This window comes from Hydra vulgaris, chromosome 09, assembly GCF_038396675.1.
Source record: "Hydra vulgaris chromosome 09, alternate assembly HydraT2T_AEP".
Lineage (NCBI taxonomy): Eukaryota > Metazoa > Cnidaria > Hydrozoa > Anthoathecata > Hydridae > Hydra > Hydra vulgaris.
Window position 1 is genome coordinate 58,105,566 of NC_088928.1, and position 21,917 is coordinate 58,127,482.

At 27.6% G+C, this 21,917-nt stretch overlaps 2 protein-coding genes across 2 annotated transcripts in view; both read left to right on the forward strand.

The window, feature by feature from the left end:
• Nucleotides 1-224: 224 nt before the first annotated feature.
• LOC100211576 (USP6 N-terminal-like protein) lies at nt 225-2,007 on the forward strand. Its single transcript, XM_065806159.1, has one exon. It carries the CDS (start codon nt 269-271, stop codon nt 1,895-1,897), a length of 1,629 nt encoding a protein of 542 aa, XP_065662231.1. The 5' UTR covers nt 225-268; the 3' UTR covers nt 1,898-2,007.
• Nucleotides 2,008-3,116: 1,109 nt separating this feature from the next.
• LOC100211576 (USP6 N-terminal-like protein) overlaps nt 3,117-21,917 on the forward strand; it is a 36,239-nt gene continuing 17,438 nt past the window's right edge. The window contains exons 1-2 of the mRNA XM_065806160.1: nt 3,117-3,202; nt 4,505-4,703. Of these exons, the coding sequence (XP_065662232.1) occupies nt 4,532-4,703 (172 nt within the window). The 5' untranslated portion in view covers nt 3,117-3,202; nt 4,505-4,531. The remainder of the gene's footprint in view (nt 3,203-4,504; nt 4,704-21,917) is intronic.

Sequence of the window (21,917 nt, forward strand, 5' to 3'; positions counted from 1 at the left end):
TTTTAAATCCAGTATTATTTTATTATATAAAACACATTTAGGGGTTGTCAGCTGACATTTTCAAAAAAAGTTGTTTTTACCACCACCCTAATATATATATATATATATATATATATATATATATATATATATATATATATATATATATATATATATATATATATATATATATATATATATATAATTTAAAAAAATATATTAACATTATTAAATTATTTTTTCTTTTAGTTTTTTTACAAAATGATCTTAAAGTTAAAAACTGTAAATAATGAGTGAATATATTGACGATGAGGATAGTGCGAAAGTCAGAGCAGCTATAGTTGAGAGATATAAAAGAGGTCCACAAGGACCAGTTGATCCATGGGAAGATGCAAGCTTTATTGTCTATCAAGTTATGGATCATTATGGTTTTCTCCATAAAAATCCATTGCCTGTTATTCGAGATCCAAGGATGGAGGAAATTGAACTTGAACGTGCAGGTAAATGGATAAAGATGTTTTCTAATTGGAAAAATTACTTTAATGGAGACAAACCTTCAGAAAAACTCAGACGCAGAATTTATAAAGGTATTCCACCTCGTGTGCGTGGGGAAGCTTGGAAAAAAATTTTGAATTTACAAAATGTTGCAAAAAAAGGTGTTTATGAAAAATTTAAAAAAGTTGCTTTGGAAAATAGTCCTGATATAAGACAAATAGATTTAGATGTTAACAGAACTTATCGTGATCATATTATGTTTCGTGATAGGTTTGGAGTTAAACAACAAGCATTATTCAATGTTTTAGCTGCTTATTCAATTTATAATACAGAAGTTGGTTATTGTCAAGGGATGAGCGGAATTGTAGCTTTATTACTTATGTATATGGATGAAGAGGCTACATTTTGGGCTTTGTCTGAACTATTGGCTGATCGTAAACATGCTATGCACGGATTATTTGTACCTGGTTTCCCAAAACTTATACGTTTCCAAAATCACCATGACAAAGTAGTTAAAAAACTTCTTCCAAAACTCGGAAAACATTTAGAAGAAGAAAATGTTAATACAAATTTATATACACTTAAATGGTTTATGCAATGCTTTTTAGATCGATTACCATTTTCTTTAGTTTTGAGAGTTTATGATATTTATATGATTGATGGAGATCGTATTTTAACAGCTATGGCTTATCATATTCTAAAGATATTTAGAAAAAGAATCATGAAAATGGATTTTGAAAGTATTGCTCCTTTTTTACAAGAGGAAATTCCAAATTCAAACTTAAATGATGATTTGGTTTTAGAAGAATTACAGGAATCAATGAATGAATTAAAAAAAGCTAAACTAGATGTCTGTCCTCCACCTTCTAGCAGTGAGCTTCCTACTAAAGTTCTTGGTACACTTCCTGATAGAAATTCATTTATGACAGCTTCTAAGCGTGCACGAAGCTCCGGTGATCGTAAAAGTATTGTTGAGGTTCCAATTGGGCGTCCTCCGTCACCAGTTTTGTCATCTAATAATATAGTAACAGTTTCTGGTTATGAGAAGCCAAATAATCAAAAGTCATCAAGTTTTAAAAACAGTGCAGATCGAAAAAAATTAAAGGAAAGTAGTAGTAAAATTTTAGAAAATGGAATAAATTCGACCAGTCCACCTAGACATGTTCAAAAAGATACTAGTTTGCAGAAAAATGGACAAAATAGTTATTCAAATTATGATGAAGAAATTTATCGAAAATTTCCACAACATTTTGAAGAAAAGAAACACGAAAATGGTTATGCAAAAAAAATTGCAGCTATACCTCTTCCAGATTATTCAGATGATTCAGAGTATGAAAATGACGATGCTCATTCTAAGAAAGTTTCTGGAAGTAATAATAGAGTTGCATTAAGTTCTGGTTATGCTACTCAAACACATTTATAATTAAAGAAGAATGGTGTTTATGTATTCTTATATATAATAAACTATATTACTGAGATTTTCACTCAAATTTTTGATCTTATTGCAATTGAAAATAATTATTATCAAATCCAGTTTGTTTTATATTTTCATAAAAACTTAAAATAGTTATTTCTTTTGGAAATGTTTTCTAAGTTTTTATGTTAAAGGCTAACTTAACTACTAAAATTATTACATGTGAACTATATATAATACATACATATATATATATATATATATATATATATATATATATATATATATATATATATATATATATATATATATATATATATATATATATATATATATATATATATATATATATACACACATTATATATATTTATGTATATATATATATATATATTTATATATATATATATATACATACATACATACATATATATATATATATATATATATATATATATATATATATATATATATATATATATATATATACATATATATATATATATAAATGTATTTATATTTAATATATGTTAATATAGGTATATGTATATGTGTATATATATATATATATATATACATATATATATATATATATTATATATATTATATATATACATAATATATATATATATATATATATATATATATATATATATATATATATATATATATGTATATTTATATGTATACATATATCGTAGATATATGTTTGAAGCTAATTCTTAATCAAAATAATTTGTTTTATTTTCTCTATGAAAGTTTTTCAGAATTTTTTTGTAAATAATAAAATGCATTTGTTATTTTAATAATGTTTGAAAGTTTTTATATTCAATATTTTAAAGGTTGAAAATTTGTATAAATTGTATTTTTGTTTTACGTCCTATCTTTATTATTTTAAAAGATATAATACTAATATATAAAATTAAGTATAAATAATGAAATCAAGAATCCTGATTCACTTTAAGTAATATTTACTTTAGGTTAGAAAATATTTTTTCATGCAGATAATTATCTTTTTATGTATATAAAATCTGTATTGTTTACAGTTGAAGAAATTTAATGTAAATGATTTTGAAATTAATATTTTTATTGTTAGTTACAGGTAAGCTAATAGTTTAAAAACAGTAGGATTAACTTCAAAGACATTTTAAAGTTTTTAATGATCTACCTTGCGTTTTCTTTATAAAATGATTTTATTAGCTGTTCAACTGTATAATTTTATACTAATATGTACTCGTATATCTAGTGAAATAGTTAGAAACAGTTTGAGATTTATTTAAAAAGCGATTTTAGGTGTAGCTGAATGCTGAAGAAAGTAAGATTTTGTTTAATACTTAATAATATTTTTGTTATAAGTTACTTCAAAGTTTATTATGATGAAATCAGGATTTTAAAGTTTATTGTGATTTCAAGAATTACAGAAATTCCAATTTTAAATTCCAAAATCAATGTGATTGATTTCAAGAATTTCAGAAATTACAGTTGAATTTAAAAAAAAAAAAAAAAAAGTATTTAATATTAATGTACATTATAATAAATACATTTATTATATATTTTATAGAAAATGCGATATTTTTAATTCTTGACATGTTTTGTAGATACATATTTATACATTAATATAATAATGATTTTTATGCACATTTAATTTGCAAATAAAACTGGTATGCAGTCTGGTATATACAACATTTTCAAAAGTTAAATTATAGTTAAATATTTTGAAAATGTTAACTACAAAACATGTCAAAAATTAGAAATATTGTGGTTTTCTTTACAAAGAATTTACTTTTTTTGTATTATATTTTAATAAATAATTTCTAATGATAAAAATTTTTTAGTAGACAACTTTACTTATTGTTGGTTTTAACAAATTTTTCAATCTTGCTTTTAATACACTGTAATTTTAGTTTTTAAGTCTTATTTTTACTTGTAAATCTATACAGTTGGAAGCATTTAAAGAGTGGTCAGATAACTAAAAAAAGTGTTTGACCGCTTGATGTGTTTCCATTTTTACTGTTAGATGTCTGTTTTGTGAAAAGCTAAAACTTAGTGAAAAAACTTTTTTGAATTGAAAAGTTTTCACCAAGTTATTCTTTTTATTTTTATTTTTTTATATATATTTTCTTTAAATAATTTTTTTTTTAAATTTGATTTTATTATTTGTATTTATAATGGTTTTTTATAGTTACTTTTATATTTTATATTTTTACATAATGTTTTAATGATAGGATTTAATAGTATCTACTATATCATGTTTAGATAGGCATATGCTTACTAGTTTTGCTTAACTTTATAGCATACAGTTTTTTCAGAAAAAGAATTAAAAAACAAAGAATAATGAAAGAAGATAAAGCTGCCCCATGTCAAACCCTCAGTCCATGTAGCAGCTATCCTTTGCAGCAGCAGGCTATAAGATAGTCAATATATTGAAGTCCCTAGCACCCGGCTATTTCAGTGTGATATTAAAGTGCTCATCTAAACATGCATTTATAGTTGTATGCATATATATATATATATATATATATATATATATATATATATATATATATATATATATATATATATATATATACATATATATATATATATATATATATTATATATATATTATGTTCTTTAGAGTTTTTAAAATTGTTTTGTAAAGAAAATGTCATCCATGAGAAGATCGCTTGTAAATGATGACCATGAAGCAGATTGTTGGGATGTTAGTTTGACTCTTGATAGTGTAAATGAGAAAGCCTCACTTAGGCGTCATGTTGATGAGGTAGATACTCATGCGTTTCATTCTTTGGAAACTGAGTTTGTAAAAACTAAAAAAGGTTAAACTCTTCAAATTTTTTAATTCTATTTTATTTTTTGTATTAAAGTTAAGATTAAATTAAATTAGACTTTTATTTATAAAAATTGTTGTTTCTATAAATAAAATAAATGTTCTAAAAAAATCATAGGTTCATACAAAGTTGGGCACACAGTATCCCCCTAAATAAATTAAAGATGTTTCACAACAAAAAATATGATAGTAACAAAATTAATTGTAAGCAAGTAAAACATTTTTTCAGGATAAATAGTGTTTTTTGAAATTGGAAGAGTTGGTTTTATTTTTAAGCATAGATCTACTTTTTGTGTATACAGTTTTCAAGTTATTCTAGTTAAGTTATTCCAGATTTTTTTTTTTTTTTTTTTTTTTTTTTGTTATTCACCTCATCAAGGCCATGAAGGCCACTACAGATGAGGAGGCCACTCAATAGTGGTTATAACCCTCTTTCAACTCTATAACTCCAAAACACGAACCTCAATGAACAAGGCCGCTGCGCGGGGAAACAAGTTGAGCGTGGTATTACCAGGGACGTGGTGGGGATCGAACTCCAAACCTCTCGCTTCTGAAGCGAGCGCTTTACCACTACACCACTACCGTCAGCAACTTTCAAAAACAGCAAAATTAATTATGCTCTGGAGTTAGTTTCTAAGACAATGTTGGCAATATGTAATTTGTAGTTAAGTTAGTCCATAGTCACAATTAGATCTTTTGGGTTATAAGTCTAAGCTAGAGCATAGTTATCTTGACTATAGTTACCATTTATACTTTTGCATAATGAAAGAGTTGCTATCTTATGCAGGGCTCAAATTATGGGTATCATAATTGCTTTTGACACCTTCATGATTAGTTTTTTCTCAAAAAAAGTATTTTTGCGATTTGTTTTTTTTTTTTTCTTTCTTTTCTAATTTAGCATTTTTTTTACCATTCTTAAAAGAAATGTTCTTGTCTAAGTTTTTTATTAAGAGTCATAAAGTCAGGATACGCTAAATTTATCTTTTGAATAGAAGTATGATCACTTGCTCTCTTGCGCGGAGACTTTCATTCAGCATAATACGCTTTTGAATTTAAATTACTTTAAATCTCTGCGTAGAAGCCAATAATATTTTTAATTTATATTTAGTTTGAGTTATTTAAGTAGACTTTGTCGGGAAGCGGGAGCGATCGCTCTCGAATACTGGGTATGGAAATAATATTTAGTTGCGAAAAACTGGCCAGATTTTTTAGTTGTTTTGAGAACATTTAAATTTATGTATGTCCGTAAAACAAAAATTTTTTGTTTTACGGACATACATGGAAACATATATAAATTTGAATGTTCTCAAAAACATTTTGGTGTGATAAAATAAATTAATATTTGCAAACACTAAAAAGACATTCGATACCACGTTTTTTATAATTTATTGTTTCTTGATCTAGCGTACTATGAAAAGTTTAAGTATAATTAAGTTTGTCTTTTAAATGGTTTTTAAATGTTTTCATTCAATTTTTCTATTCAAATTGTTTTCCAATAGAAAGTGAAACAAAAAAATTTAGTTTAATAAATTGAATTATATTTCTTTAAGTTTAAGAATATGCTTAAATTATTTTTTTATAAAAAAATTTCTTTGACCAGAAGTAAAATTACTTATTAGTTTTAATTTTTTTTAATTTAATTTTCACTTTAATTTTTGCAATTACTGGTTTAATGGTTGCAATAGCAGTTTCAACTTTTAAAACTATTTTCAAGAAACTATTTAATTATAATTAACTATTTAAAATGTTTACGAAATTTATGATTTACGAAAAAAAAACTTTTTTATCTCATTCACCCTTTTTACTTCAAATTCTTTTAAAATTTTATAATTTTTTTTTTAATTTCAAATTTCAATTGCAAAATTATTTAGATAAGAGAATTTTAATAAACTAAAATAATTTTGTTTAAATAGATTTCTTTTTAAATAAAATTTCTAAAAACAACTTGAACATTTATAGAAAAAACAAAAATAAAAACCAGGCTGTTTTGTTAAAAAAAAGAATGAAGAAAAAATTCTCTTTAACATCTTTTCCCTTTTCAACTTTTTGCTTTAATGACCTTTTAAAATATTATTGGCTTCCACGCAAAGATTTAAAGTACTTTAAATTCAAAAGTGCTTTAGGTTGAATGAAAATCTCTGCGCAAAAGAGCAAATGATTATTCTATTCAAGATAAATTTAGAGTTACATACTTTATAGCAAAAACATTACTTTTAAGAATTGTAAAAAAAAAAGCTAAATTAGAAAAAAAAGTAAATTAACAATGGGAAAAAAAAAAATCGCTAAAATATTTTTTTAAGACAAAACTAATCGCAAAGGTGTGAAAAGCAATCGCAATTCGCGATACGCTTAATTTGAGCCCTGTATCTGTTTTTAATTCCTATGAAATCTTTACGATTTATTTTGTAAACAAAAAGACTTTCAACAATATTTGCGTTTTCAATGAAATTATTAATAATCATTGAAGTTAATCAAACTTATTATGAAATTAACATACAAGAAGTTCCTGATTACTAAATGCAAACATGTATATAAAGTAACTGGCGAATGAACAAGCACTGCGCCTGAGGTCACGACAGAACACAAATATATATATATATATATATATATATATATATATATATATATATATATATATACATGTATATATATTTACTCTCGAGTACTTAATGAAGTGGTTGGGGCAGATGTTTATTAATTAATTTTTAGAAAATTTTCCCATCCACCATAAGCGTAGTAAGTCAACCTCTCCCCCCTGCCCTGTTTATTAATTTCTACTTGTTATCAACAAAAAAATTATTTCTCAAAACTAAAAAAATTTGAATAAAGATTGGCCTTAAAAGCCCACTCACTAAACATCATTAGCGGTATTGTGAAACAGTTCTGCCTCTTCACAAAGTATTTTTAACCTTTTTAGTTGATTTCTATCTAGTTAATTTAATTTCTACAGTAATTCAATGATTTAATTATTTCATTTGCTCATCTTACTAAGAAGAATTGTTTCAGATATGTTAAACTTTTCAAACTACATGAAGCATAAAATAGTTATTAAAAAAAATAATTTTTTTATTTATAAAATAATTTAGCTTAAATAAAACTAAAAATAGCGTTAGTTTTATCACAATCTTGTTGAACTTTTCGGGGCTGGGGGCTATTTTGACTAAAAAAAAGGTCTCCTTGACTATTTCAGGGCCCCTAACAATGCGGGGCCCAGGGCTATGACCCCCTCTAACACAACCCTCCTTAATCTAGTACTGGAAGTAAGACACGAGTATATAAATAAAAATTATATTATACTCTTTGATAAATAAAAGAATATTTGTTTCCTTATTAAGCACTTTATATAAAATTTGTTATAAACATAATTTATTTTACTTTAAGTTTTTTTGCGTTAAAAGTTATTTTCTTTTTCTTGATAATTTTTTTTTGTAATTGTTTCTTATCAGTCCAATTAATCTTTTTTGCGCTTTTTTTTTGTTTTTTGAAATGTTCTCAAAATGACTAAAAAATCTAGTCAGTTTTTCACAACTAAATAATATTTCCGTGGTCAGTAATCAATAGTGGTCGCTCCCGCTTCCTGACCAAGCCTGCTATTATATACTAAGTTATAAATACATCACAGTAAATTTACTTATAAACTAAATCAAAACAACCAGTTAAGTTTTTTTTTTTTTTAATTCTGATTCACTCCCAACAAGGGTGCAAGCAACCACTATTGAGTTGGGAGTTGCTAGAAAAAAAGTATAGAGTTATAGAGCAAGGAAAGGATTGACAGAAGACTTAAAAAGTTAATGATTGTATGAGTCAGGAAAACATGAAGATGGGAGAGAGTTTCAAAGCGTTGAAGTATGGGGGAAAAAAATAGACAAATAAAAGTTTTTAAAGCATGTAGGGTCAGATACAGTAAAAAAGAGAGATTTTACTGAATGGCAAGTCAAACGAAAATGAGTTTTAGTTTTAACTGGCTAGATTTTTTAGAGATGATAGCTCCTTTGAGCAGCATCCATCATAGTATTTGTAGAAAAGAGAAAGAGATGTAGTTTTATAACAATAGGAAAGAGGCTCAAGCTTAGCATTTAGAGCGGATCCAACTTTGTTGACAATGCATTTTTGCACCTTGTCTAGAAGAGAAAGAGCATCATTAGCAGAACCAGCCCAAATATGAGGTTTGTAGAAGTAGAGAATAGAATCAGAAGAAAGAAAATGGTAACCATGATAAAGAGAAGCAACCTTAGTAAATGCTAATTTAGCAATCAATTATATATATGGTTTTTTCATGAAAGGTCAATAGTAAACAATAATCCAAGAAGACGTAAAGAAGAGGACTCAGTGAGAGGGTTGCCATTCATTAATATAGGAATATCAATAGTACTGTAATTGTTGTTTGCAATAAATAACTGAGTGTTTTAGGAGTTAAAATTTACAAGCCACTGTGACTCCCAATCTGTTACAGAAGTGAGATCAGATTCAAGATCGGCTGCCTGTTCTAAGCAAACGAAAAGAGAAGACTTTTTGTCAAGACAGGAGTATAAAGTTGAGTCATCAGCAAAAAGAGCTACTTTAGATGTAAGCTTGTCCAGAAGATCATTAATGTAGATAGGAAACAAAATAGGACCAAAGATAGAACCTTGAGGTTTTATCCTTTTGGAAGGCCAACACTCTTCTTTATTTCCAGAAGTTACTGGAAATAAAGAAGAGTGTTGGCCTTCAAAGATGACTTTAATAAAGATAATTTCAAAAACTTTTCCGAATACATCATATGAAACAAGCTTATGGAGAAGACCAACATGCCAAACTTTGTCGAAAGCCTTAGATATGTCAAGAGCAATAGCACTAACCTCTCTGCCTCCATCTAATGCACAATAAAATCTTTCGGTCGCAGCAGTTAGCAAGTCAGCTGTAGAGCGAGAGGATCGAAAACAGTATTGATTGTCTGAATATACTAAAAGACTTGCAAAAGTTAACTAACATATGTTTCTATTTATATCTTATATATTGTAACACATAAGCTTTAACATACAAGTTATTTTAACAAGTAATCTCAAATAAAATATAAAAAACACAATCCCATTTTTTAAATATTTTCATTTTATTTAAAGAAATATCAAGATAAAACATTTTCTATAAATACGCAAGTTGTTTTTAGGATTTTTTTTCAAAAAGTAATCTATTTCAAAAAAAGAATTTTAGTCTTTTGAAATTCTCTTATTCAAATAATTTTTGAAATTGAAATTAGAATATTTGTAAAGAATAAAAAAAATTAGAAAAATTTAAAAGATTTTCAACTCAATAATTAATAATTTAATTGCAGCAACATCTGTAATACCCGATGGCATAGCGAGGAGTATTGAAAATTGAATATAGATCTAGCTACAGTATCAATATCAGATTTAAAACATAGTGCAATTTTATTCATATCTCAAACATTTTGAATAGTTAATTATTTTTTGTTTCCTGAAAAATAGTTTTCAAAGTAAAAAGTTTCTATTAAGAAACTTTCTACTTTGTAAGAAGAACTACTTTGATAAGAAGCCAACACTCTCTGATCACTTGGAGGGGCATTTGAGTTTGAAAAGGATCTCACATCTGCTACAGCATGGGCTCACAGTGGCTGGTGAACTTTAATACAGATAGAACCCAATTTTTTCAGCCAATCGTTATCGCAATAATTTAGATCTTTCTATATTTATGAACGGTAATGTACTCAATGAGTCATCTATCCTTCATCTTCTTGGATTAACTCTTACTTCCGATCTTTCTTGGAAACCATATATCAAATCCGTTGCAAAGTTAGCATCTGCTAAGGTTGCATCTCTTTATTGAGCTCGACACTTTCTTACTTAGTATTCTATTCTCTATCTCTATAAATCTGAAATCCGGCCTTGTATGGAATACTGTTGCCATATCTGAGGCGGATCTTCTAATGATGCCCTTTCTCTTTTAGATAAGGTGCAAAAATGCATTGTAAACATAGTTAGATCTGCTCTTGCAGCCAATCTTCAACCATTATCATATCGTCATAATTAGTGAATCCAAATCCGGATTTCGGAATTCTGAAATTCTGTCATATTTTGAATTTTTAAAAATCCGGAATTCAAAAACGCAAATTCCGGATTTTTCAAATTTAGAATTTCGATTATTTAATTCTTATTTAATTTTTGAAGTTATTTAGAACTGTTTTCATAAAAATTTCAAAAAAAACTTTTTATTTTTATTTTTTTTTATTATGTATTTCTTCCGTTCTAAAAATTTTAACTTTATTACTAAAAACGTTTTTCAACAACAAAGTTGTCATCCTCAGTAGTATAATACAACAGTTTTTAGTAATAAAAATTAAAATTTTTAAAACGGAATAAATACATAATATAAAAACAAAACAAAAGTTTTTTTTTGAAATTTTTAGAATTTTGAATTTAGAAGAACTTTTACTATAGATGGCAGCATTGTGTACTTTCATTGTTATAAATTCAAAAAATTTAAATTTTAGTAGGCTTAGGCTACTGCAAATGCATTAAAATTTTTTTTTAATGAAATATTAACATAAAGAAATTAAATTGTATGCAGAGCAGACAAAGTAAGTCATTATATTAATTTTATGTTTCAAAAATTTTGTAGACTTTCATTGTTATTGTTTTAAATCCCAACCCAAGTATGGTAGATAAATCTGAAGAAACTTTTATGGACATTTCAAAAGAAAGCTCATCAAATTCAGTGTGGAAATATTTTCTACGAGGGAAAACAAATCAGGTGGCAAAATGCATGCAATGCAAGCAAGTTTTAAAGATATTGGGTGGATGTACAACTCCCATGCACACACATCTTCGTTCTAAGCACAACACAGTTTTGAACAAGCGAAAGTTTGATGAAAGTACAACAGCTTCTACATCTGACAGTATTGATAGTGTTGTGAGCACAACCAGAAAAACGAACACGATCATTGATTTTTTCAAGTCAAAAAAAGATGAAACTTTTCCTGCCGTAGTAGCTAGAATGATTGCTTCTGATTGTTTACTGTTTCGTGTTTTTTGTACATCAAACGATTTAAGAAAATGTTTAACAATGCGTGGATTCGGTGTTATTCCAAAATCACCCACCAGCATACAGAAAGTCGTGATGGATTATACTAAAAAAATTAAACAATTGCAAATTGCTGAAATTAATCAATTAAAAAAGAATTTATGCTTTAGTCTTACATTGGACGAGTGGACGTCCTCTCGAAATAGACGTTATATGAATGTTAACGTTCATGGGTCGAAAAATATCTGGAATTTGGGTCTTTCTCGAATTAATGGTCAATTTGCGGCTGAAAATTGTGTAAAATTGTTAGAGGACAAGTTAGAATCATTTCAGTTAAATATAAGGAACGACATTTCGTGTATTGTAACTGATGGTGCTTCTATGATGCAAAAAGTGGGTAGATTATTACCATTTGAACAAATTTTGTGTTTTGCTAATGCAATTCAGATTGCAATTGTAAATGTGATCTACAAACAAACAGAGAAAGAGGTAGATGAAGATGATTATGAGAGTATCCTAGATCTGGACTCTGATGAAGAAGATTTAAGTGATGATGAAGGAATGCAAGTGGGGACGAGAAATGAATGTGATGTAGAAATTACTGAAAAGTTTACATTGCGAAATGTAATCATGAAAGTTTGGGTAATTGTTCGAATGTTTCAACGTTCCCCTTTAAAAAATGAAGTGTTGCAAAAACATGTGAAGGAAGATCATGGAAAGAAATTGCAGCTATTGCTTGATTCGAAGACTAGATGGAGTAGCCTGATGTCCATGTTAGAACGTTTTAATCTTTTGAAAAGTTCAATAAAAAAGGCAATAATTGATATCAAAGCGGATACATTTTTGAATGATTCAGAATGGAATATAATATCTACAGTTTCTAGAAATTCAAAGCCTATAAAATTAGCCGTAGACGCGTTATGCCGTGCTGATGCAAATTTACTTTCTGCGGATGCAACATTTACGCTTGTGTTAGAAAATTTTGAGAGAATGAAGAAATTGGCCGTGAAATGGAAAAAGAGTTTGAAGTTCAAATTAATCGAAGAAGAACTGTGGTATCCGATGTTCTTCATTATTTGCATAATGGGGGTAAAACCAAAATTCACAAGAACATTTTGCGTCGCTCGAAAACTGAAATAACCAAAATTATCATATCCCTAATCCAAAGACTTAGTGGTGAAGTAGCATTAGAAATAGACCCGACAGTATCTGAGTCTACTAAAATGGATGACGATAAACCTATAGAATCATTGGAAACTCAGTTATCCTTGCAGGAAATTCTTCATCAAAAGATAAAGGAATCACTCTCGGAATCACGGTCAAAAGTTCTACAAAAATCATCGATTCATTCCGAAATTCGCAGTGAAATGAAATTTTGGGATGAAGGGGGATCCCGCAAAATGCTTTTGGAAGATCTTTACAAGGGTTTATTAACAATTCCACCAACTAGTGTGGAGTCAGAGCGCGCTTTTTCCGCTGCAGGAGCATTTTCAACAAAAATTCGATCAAGGCTCAATGACAAAACATTGGATAATTAGTGCTTTTTAAGAAGCTTTTTCAAAAATCGAAATGAAAATTGAACTTAAATTTTGCAATTTTATTTACGTAGTTCAAAAATATTTTAATATGAAATATTTCCTTATTTTGTAATTTGTTTTAATTTTATTGTTTTGAACTAAATTCATTTATGTTAAAAAATAATGTACTTTCTTTTCTTTATATTTTTTAAATTCTTCTATAATAATTCCGGAATTAAATCGGAATTCCGGATTTCATCTCCTGTAATTCCAAAAATCCGGAATTCAGTTTTTTACAAAAAAATGGATTCACTAGTCATAATGTTGCTTCTCTTACTCTTTTCTATAAATACTATAATGGGCACTGCTCTAAAGAGCTAGCATCTCTTGTGCCATCTACTAAAATTCATTCTCGTGTTACTTGTCATTTAATTAAGTCTCATCCTTTTTCTGTGACTGTTCGTAAGTGTTCCAAAATTATAAAATAAGTGCTTCTTATTCGTCTAGTTTTTTTCCTTGAACATTAGTTCTTTGAAATTCGCTTCCTTTATCTTGCTTTCCTGATTCATATAATTTACAATCCTTAAAATTATCTGTCAATCGTTATCTTGCTCTACAATCTTCATCTTTTCTCCTCCAGTAACTTCCAACTCTAATTACTGGTTACTTGCAGCCTTGTTGGCAATGAAGATGTTTAAAAAAAAAAAAAAAATTTTCTCTCACTTTTTATTACAAAACAATTTAAACAAAAAAATTGAATAAAAATGTCAACTTAAAAACCATTTGAATGAAAAAATTAATTATACCTAAATTTTTAAAAAGATGCTAGATCAAGAAGCAATAAATTGGGAAAAACGTGTCATCTAATGTTTTTTTCTTTTGATCTTAATCATATGGTATATAAATAGCATGTTTTTGCGCAAATTTGAAGTTTATAGTTCTATGACGATAATATTTTAATTAATTAATTAGAACAATTCTAATTATTTACTTTGTTTTATTTTAAACAAATTTTACCTTATTAATGTTATAAATTGTATAAAACAGCGTCGCAATGTTGTTTTAGATTAACACAACTTGTGTTAATCTAAAACAACATAAAGAGCTTGTGTCTTAAGTTACTGTTATAGTTTACATCTTGAATTATAGTTTAAAAAGTTTAAGTTGCAGTGTTTAAAATAGCTAGTAGAACCTAGCTATTTCAAACACTGCCAAACGAGAAAATTATAAGATATTTAAGTATGAGAGATATTATGTTGAAAAAGTAACAATTACAAACTAAAGTACAAAGATACTATTTTATACTAATGCAAACCCCTATTACTGCAAAGTGGTGCCGGGGAGGGGAGCTTCAAAAGTTTTATTTTTTTATGAATAGATTTTTTTGCGTTAATTCGAGCCCTGCTATGTAAAGTTTTAGAACTCAATATATACAACATCTTTTATGTGATTATCAAGCTCAATACTCCAATTAATTGCAAATTCTAAAACATGAAATATAATAGTTTCTTTTTTTTTCTTTTTAAATATATGCATGAGGTTACCGTACTAAGCTGACGTCAGGTCGGCAAATAATTTGTTTGGATTTTTTGCTTTCTGTTACAAAAGGGGTAATGATTAAAAGCTTAGCTTTAGACAACAATATTTTAAAGAATATAGCAATTGAACTCTATGTAAGTATATAGCAAATTTAAAAATTAGTGGTTTTTTAGTTTTGATGTTTTTTTAACAACAGCAAAAAAAAATATTTATTATATTTTTATTGGTATTTTAAATAGATATAAAGGTTATAGAAAGAACGTTGTTTAGAAATACAAATTTAGTTAATGTGATTTAAAAGATTTTGTCAACTGCAATTTGTTTAAAATAATGAGACGACGATTTATACCTGTTTACAGTTTATGTTCTATTGTTCTAATCTTTATTGGGAATAAGATTTTACTTCTCCTACTCGTTATTTTCCTTTCTTTAATTAAAAAACACTTTTTTAATTGTAGCATAGTATGAACTTGTAACTTTATGTATGTAAATGATAAACTTTACACAGCTGTCACATGCGTATGAGAACATAAAATATGGTCTGAAAAGTTATTCTTTTTTATGACTGATGTTCTGCATACAAACATTTCTGTTTCTAAATATTTTAAAAGCTCTAATCATTCTTGGCAAGTTTTACACCAAATTAAAGTTACTTTATCTGAATCATTTGTTTGAAACCCAGAGGATTTAAACATCATTTTTCAATAACAGTTCTGTTAGGCATTATAGCTTGTTTTAAGTTTGCTTTTGTGTACATTGACACAGTCCTTGTTTTGAATGGATTTAATGAAAACCTTAAGTTGTATCAATTTTAAAAAAAGTTCAATGTTTTTTAGTTAAAATGTTTCTTCTTCACAAGTGCTTAACATAACTATATCAAAACTAAACTTAATAGACTTCATACCTAAAAAAATTTTAAAAAACCAGTAATACATAAATGAACCGTTTTAGCTAATAGAATAAATTAATATTAGATTAAACTTAATAAAAAAATAATCGCGCTAAAATTTCAAGAAAAAAAGCACAAGAACTACAGACATTTAAAAAGTATTTTCTATTAATTATTAAATGAATAACCTTGCTATGCTTGAATAAATTTGAAAAAAAACGGAAAAAAGTTAACTGAATAAGTAGTGTACTATACATACCTATTATATCCCCGACCAACATTTTCCTAACTAATGCCAGTCAGAACTTTAAAATTGTGCGATTTTTTTGATCATATATATGCTGGTAAAAACAAAGAATGCTTTTAATGGTTAGAGTCTTGAAATTAAAAGGTCAAAGATTAGATTCCAGCTCTAATTATAATCGCAACATAACTGAGGAAAGCAGCATGAAATTCATAGGTAAGTGTTCTTCTGCGGTGTTTTGTGACAGGCTGTTGGGTTTTCTTGGAACAATTAAATAACCAAGAAAAAAAAATTGTATCACATATTTTCAGGAAAATCAAATAAAAACCACATTTTATAAGGAAGACACACAGGGCAGCATTGTCTGTGATGCCCCTGATTAGATTGTTTGTGATCTCCTTGGATAAATAGTCTATTGGATACTCATTCCTTATTGTAATTTTTTATGGCTAACTGCTTTAGTTTTTAAGTATTTTCATTATTGATAGCTGAGAAAACTGTTTCAATTACACCCACGGCCATGTCTACACACTCAAAAGCTGGATCCGTGTAGGGTATTTGATACCTGACCCAGACCCAGTCCATCAACAGCTCTAGTTGTGATTATACCTTGGAGTTAAATTTAAGTTAGTTCATTATGTGTTTAGTAGGGTTCAATTTTTTCTTTGCAGTCAATAGTAATATTATTATTTTTAAATAGATGTTAAGTTAAATATGGCTGCTTTTAAAAAATATATTTTCTTTGGAAACAAATAATTAATTTGTTTATACAGATGTAAAGGTTTTAATCAATTCAAAGTGTCTAAACCATAAAGATTTTCAAGAAATCTGTAGATATCTCAAGAGACTAAAGCTTTAATATGAAATAAAGTATACATATTTGTATACATGATTTTTGCATTAGTTTAGTTATTTTTGTTCTTTGAAGGAGTATTTAAGTGAGAGACTTCCATTATATAATAGCTCACAGTAGTCTAGAGGTGGAAATATGCAAAAAAAAAGTATTTTTTTTAAACTATAAAAATTATATTTATTTTGAAAGCCAGATAAATTTTTAGATAAATAAAGTAAAATCATGTTTCTAGTTAGTTTCTAAGTGATGATGTGTCTTTTTGAAATTGGCAAATATTCAAATTTTTTATGTATCTATAAAAAGTTAGTAAATTTGAATGGTTTTTATTTAAATTGAATTTACCACCATGAAACTTCATAATTAGCTTATGTAAAGGTTGTTTTTAATTGATTTTGAATATATTTTTGAATAAATTAATTAAAATTTTGTAAAGTTTTAGAATAAAAATATTTTTTGAGTTGTTGTAAACTGAACTAAAGTAGTTTTGTTGAAAATTTGCATCTTTTTTAAAACGAAAAACCTGATTAAGTTTTAAGTTCTGTCATAAGTACTAACTTGCCTCTACTGTATCAAATATTTAACATTTCTTCTTTAAAAATATTCTTAGACCACTGAAACAACTTTTTTTATTTACACAGAGCTGTCAAGTTTAAAAAATAGATATGAGGGAGACTTTATGATATTGACCCACCATGATCAATTTGCCTTCTGTATGTCTTTGCCTAAAAAAAAGAGACAAGCAAAAACACAAATCAGACCAAAAAACCCTTTAAAAAAGAAAAAAAGTAGAAATCTAGTTGGTTAAAACTTGCTAATAAGAAAAAAGTGAAACTCCTGCCGAATGGGGAGACTTCACAGGTTACATGATTTTAAAAAGTACTCAGGTTACATGATTTTAAAAAGTAAAATATTTAAATGTTTTATTTTTTTATTCATTTGGTTTGATTTTGTTTGTGTTTCAGTAAAAATAAAGTAAAATAAAAACAAATATAAAAAGAAAATAAATACAAAAAATATATCATTTAAAATTGATTTTTTCACACAGTTTGTTAAAGCTGACAAAGCTGAACATAAAGTGTAAAACTCCATAACAATTTTACATAACATATTCATTCATCATAAAACTCCATTAACATATTAATTTATTAAGTATAAAACTCCATCAATAATGTTCATTAGCCCATCCCATTTTGACCCTCATGAACAAATTTTAATATGCCTAGTGTCATAAAATGCAAGGTTTGCAAGGTTTTGTTTTCTAATGAAATTTTTTAGTAAGGGTTGATAGCTGGGGCTAGAATAAAATTTAATTAATTTAAATTATAATTTTATGCTTACATTTACTGAATATTAAATACTGGCATACATTTATATATTTTTATCTTCTAATTTATTTCCAACAAGATTGTAAGCAACCACTATTAAGTTATGAGTTACTTTGAAATAGATAATAAGTTAAAATACTCGGAAAAATATAACTGAAGACATAAAAAGTTGTAAGTTGTATAAAAAAGGAAAACATGAAGATGGGAAAGAGCGATAGATACATTAAAAGGATGCAACTTGTTGAATATAAAGCCAAGCAAGAATGAATTTTGATTTATCGTTATAGAAATGATAGCTCGTTTGAGCATTGACCATGATTGTATTAGTAGAAAAAAGAAAAAAAATGCAACCTTACAACAATGAGAGAGTGGCTCAGGCATGGCAGATAAAGCAGGTCTAATTACATTTAAAATTTGCTTTTAGACTATGTCTAAGAGTAAGAGGGTTGTTATTTGTCAATACAGGAATACCAACAATATTGCAATATTTTTTTGCAGTAAATAAATGAGTTTTAATGTCTAACAATAATAGTGGATTTTAAGCCCAGAATTTAAATCCATAAGCCACTGCAAGCCTTAGCATGTTAAAGAAGAGAGATCATATTAAAAATTGGCTGCTTGTTCTAAGCAATCAAAAAGTTAAGATTTTTAGTCAAGACAAGAGTATAAAATTGAGTTGTCAGTAAATAGAGCCACTTTAGATTTCATGAAGATCGTTATAGTAGATAAGAAACAATACAGGAGTAAAGATGGAACTTGTGGCACCCTTAAAGTTACTTGAAATAAAAAAGAGGGTAGGCCTTCAAGAATAACTTTATTCCTGCAGTTACAAATAAATAATTTAATAATCTCAAAACCTTTATATAAAGAAACTAATAACAAAGTGAAGACTAATCGTAAAATAGTTAGAGAGGTCAAAGTGTTTTCTAGAGTTTTGAAAAATTGAAACTACCTATTTAGCATTTTTTAAAGTTTAGCAAAAATTGAAGAGAGTTCTGGAGAACACTTTTTTAAGACTATGGTGGAAATCTATTCTGGAGCACAAACTGTAGAAGTGTTTAATCCAGAATTAACTTTAACATTGAAAGCCAGAATGATTTCGATGTATAACAATGGGTTAATCTGTTTAACTAAGTGGAAGAGTAGGACCATTATATTCAAGAGTCAAATTAGAGTAAGATTTCTTTGCAAATAACTCTGCTTTACTCTAAAGAAGTAAAAAGATCAGACTTATGAATTTGAGATTAAATGTTAGACTTACTTTAGTTAATGGCAATGTTGAAGACTAACCAAAAGTCTCTAATACTTAACATCTGATATAAGATACAAGATTTAGTGAACTGAGAATAACAGAGCTTAACATCAGACAGGACCTTTTTACATTGGCTTCTTGGAATAATGAAAGAACATTTGTTCTTAAGAGGGATGTTCTTGCAAAAAAGATGAAAAAAATGATTAATTTTTGATAAAACATCTGCTCAAGATGGTGAAAAATGTGGAAAAGAATGAGGCTTGACTTAAAATTGAAGAGATGTAATAAAAGCTTCCAAACTTTTATTCCAGAAGGAATAAAAGCTTCGAAGATGCACTTTATGCATACATATTATGGATATAAATTTATATGTTTACTATTTATTTAAATGCTGGTATATAATATCTTTTTATTTATATATAAACTTTAGTATTTATTTGGTTTAGTATTTGCCTAAAGAGAAGATGATTAGATGGATGTGTGGTGCAACTCTAGCAAAACAAGAAAAGAAGGCATAATCTTAGACAGATTAGAAAAAATGTTATATCGAACAACATTTGTTAGAAAAGATTAAAGTAATTTAGGTCACAGCATGTAGAAAAGATTAAAGTAATTTAGGTCACAGCTTTACTAAAAAATGGTAGTAGTAAAAGTGAGAAAACTTGAAGATAGTGCCTTACATAATGTATGAATGAGCTTTAGCTAAGAAAAAAAATGCTTTAGATTGTTTATATTAGAGAAACAGCATAAAAGAGGAAGGCTAAAGCCTGATGATGATGATGATGATGATGATGATGATGTTGATGATGATGATGGCTTTAGCCTTCCTCTTTTGTACTGTTGATGATGATGATAATGATGATAATGATCTTGATGATGATGATGATGATAGTAATGATGATGATAATGATGATCATGTTGATCATAATGATTTTTACATATGCATATGTATGCAAAATGTAACATGAATTTTGAATTTAAAAAAATTACTTTAGGATGTATAAGTGTTTATGCAGCTTAATCACAAACCCGGCCCCACTATATTTTATCAAATTTGCCCTCGGTCAAATATTAACCTCGGTCACTTGCAAGTAGGATATTTATTTCTTAAAAAAAGAAACATATTTCTTGTTTTAAGAAAAATACTTCGTAATAAACAATTCAATTTTGCTGTGCTTACAGTAAAATTTATTCAAGATAATGTGATGAGCTTGGAGAAGCTTCAGAAGCTACATCAAATAAAAAGCTCTTGTAAAAAACCATTAAAAAGAAGAAGAGTGGATTCAAGGAGTTAGTAACTGCGATTGCTTTCTTGCTTTCTTGTGATTGAATGGTTCTAATAATTTGAATTTTAATCTGATACCTAATTGCAAACTCTGAACCTTAAAAGTACATTTAAATTTTTTTTTTTTTTTTACATATTTTTTTGAGATATTTGTCTTAAGCTGAAAATTTATATGTATATAAATATTTATTGTCCATTTGCAGTGTTTAAATGCTGAATTCTGAAGCAAATTTGCTTCAGAAATAAGAGATGTGGCAGTGACAGATCCAGCATTTTTTAGTGTTTGAGATTAAACAAATTGGAGCATAATTCAAACATTTGTATGTTTATACTCATGTCAAATAATGGTGCTTTTTAGAAAATTTCAATGGTTGGAGGCTGGAAACAAAAAAGAATTAAAATTTTATCCACCCTGTGTTGCATTGTTCCATTATTTCATTTATGATTATTATTTTAATAACTATTGTAGCTTTATAATTGTCATGGGAATTATAATGATTAGACTTATGAGTTAGTTCATCCTCTTGGTGAATTAACTCATAAGTCTAATCGTTGCGGGGCTCTTATTATTCATCTGGAGCACATTATCTTTTGTTCATTGCATCCTTGAGAATCATTTCAAACTTGAACGGCATTCTCGTTATATCTCCCTTTACCGTTCTCAACCTCGTCTTTTGGTATATCAAGACCATCGTTAAATGAGTCATTTATATTCTGAGAGTCTGGAATACAGCGATGCAAATGTGAGATATATTGTGGGAATACCCTATTTGCTGTTTTGATGTTGAATGACCAGGTATTTTGCTTTCGCATGATACCTGGTATCCACCACTAATCACATTATGTTTCTTGAGCTGGTTTTACCCAAACATTGTCACCTTCCTTGAATATATTGTCTACTTCATATTTTTTGGCTTTCTTACGTGTATTGACACCTGGAATAAATGACCTTGGTTTTTGCTTAAATTGCTGCGGTGGACTTTTACTACAGTTTGATGATATCGTCTCATTTTATAATAATACTGCCAGAGCGATAGAACAACGTGAGCGGGTGACTGTTCTTTTAATTGTTCTGTGTATGTGTTCAACGATACCATTACCTTGAGCTCAATGAACTGCTCGATATTCTAAATCAAAGTCCCATTCGTCAGCAAACCTTGTTAGCGTATGTGAACGAAATTCATTGTCCGTGAGAAGGCAAACTGGCGGTCCAAATAAGGAGAATAATTCTTCCAGCTTTCCGATAATTTCAGCCGCTGTTTTGGTTACCAGTTTACGCCAT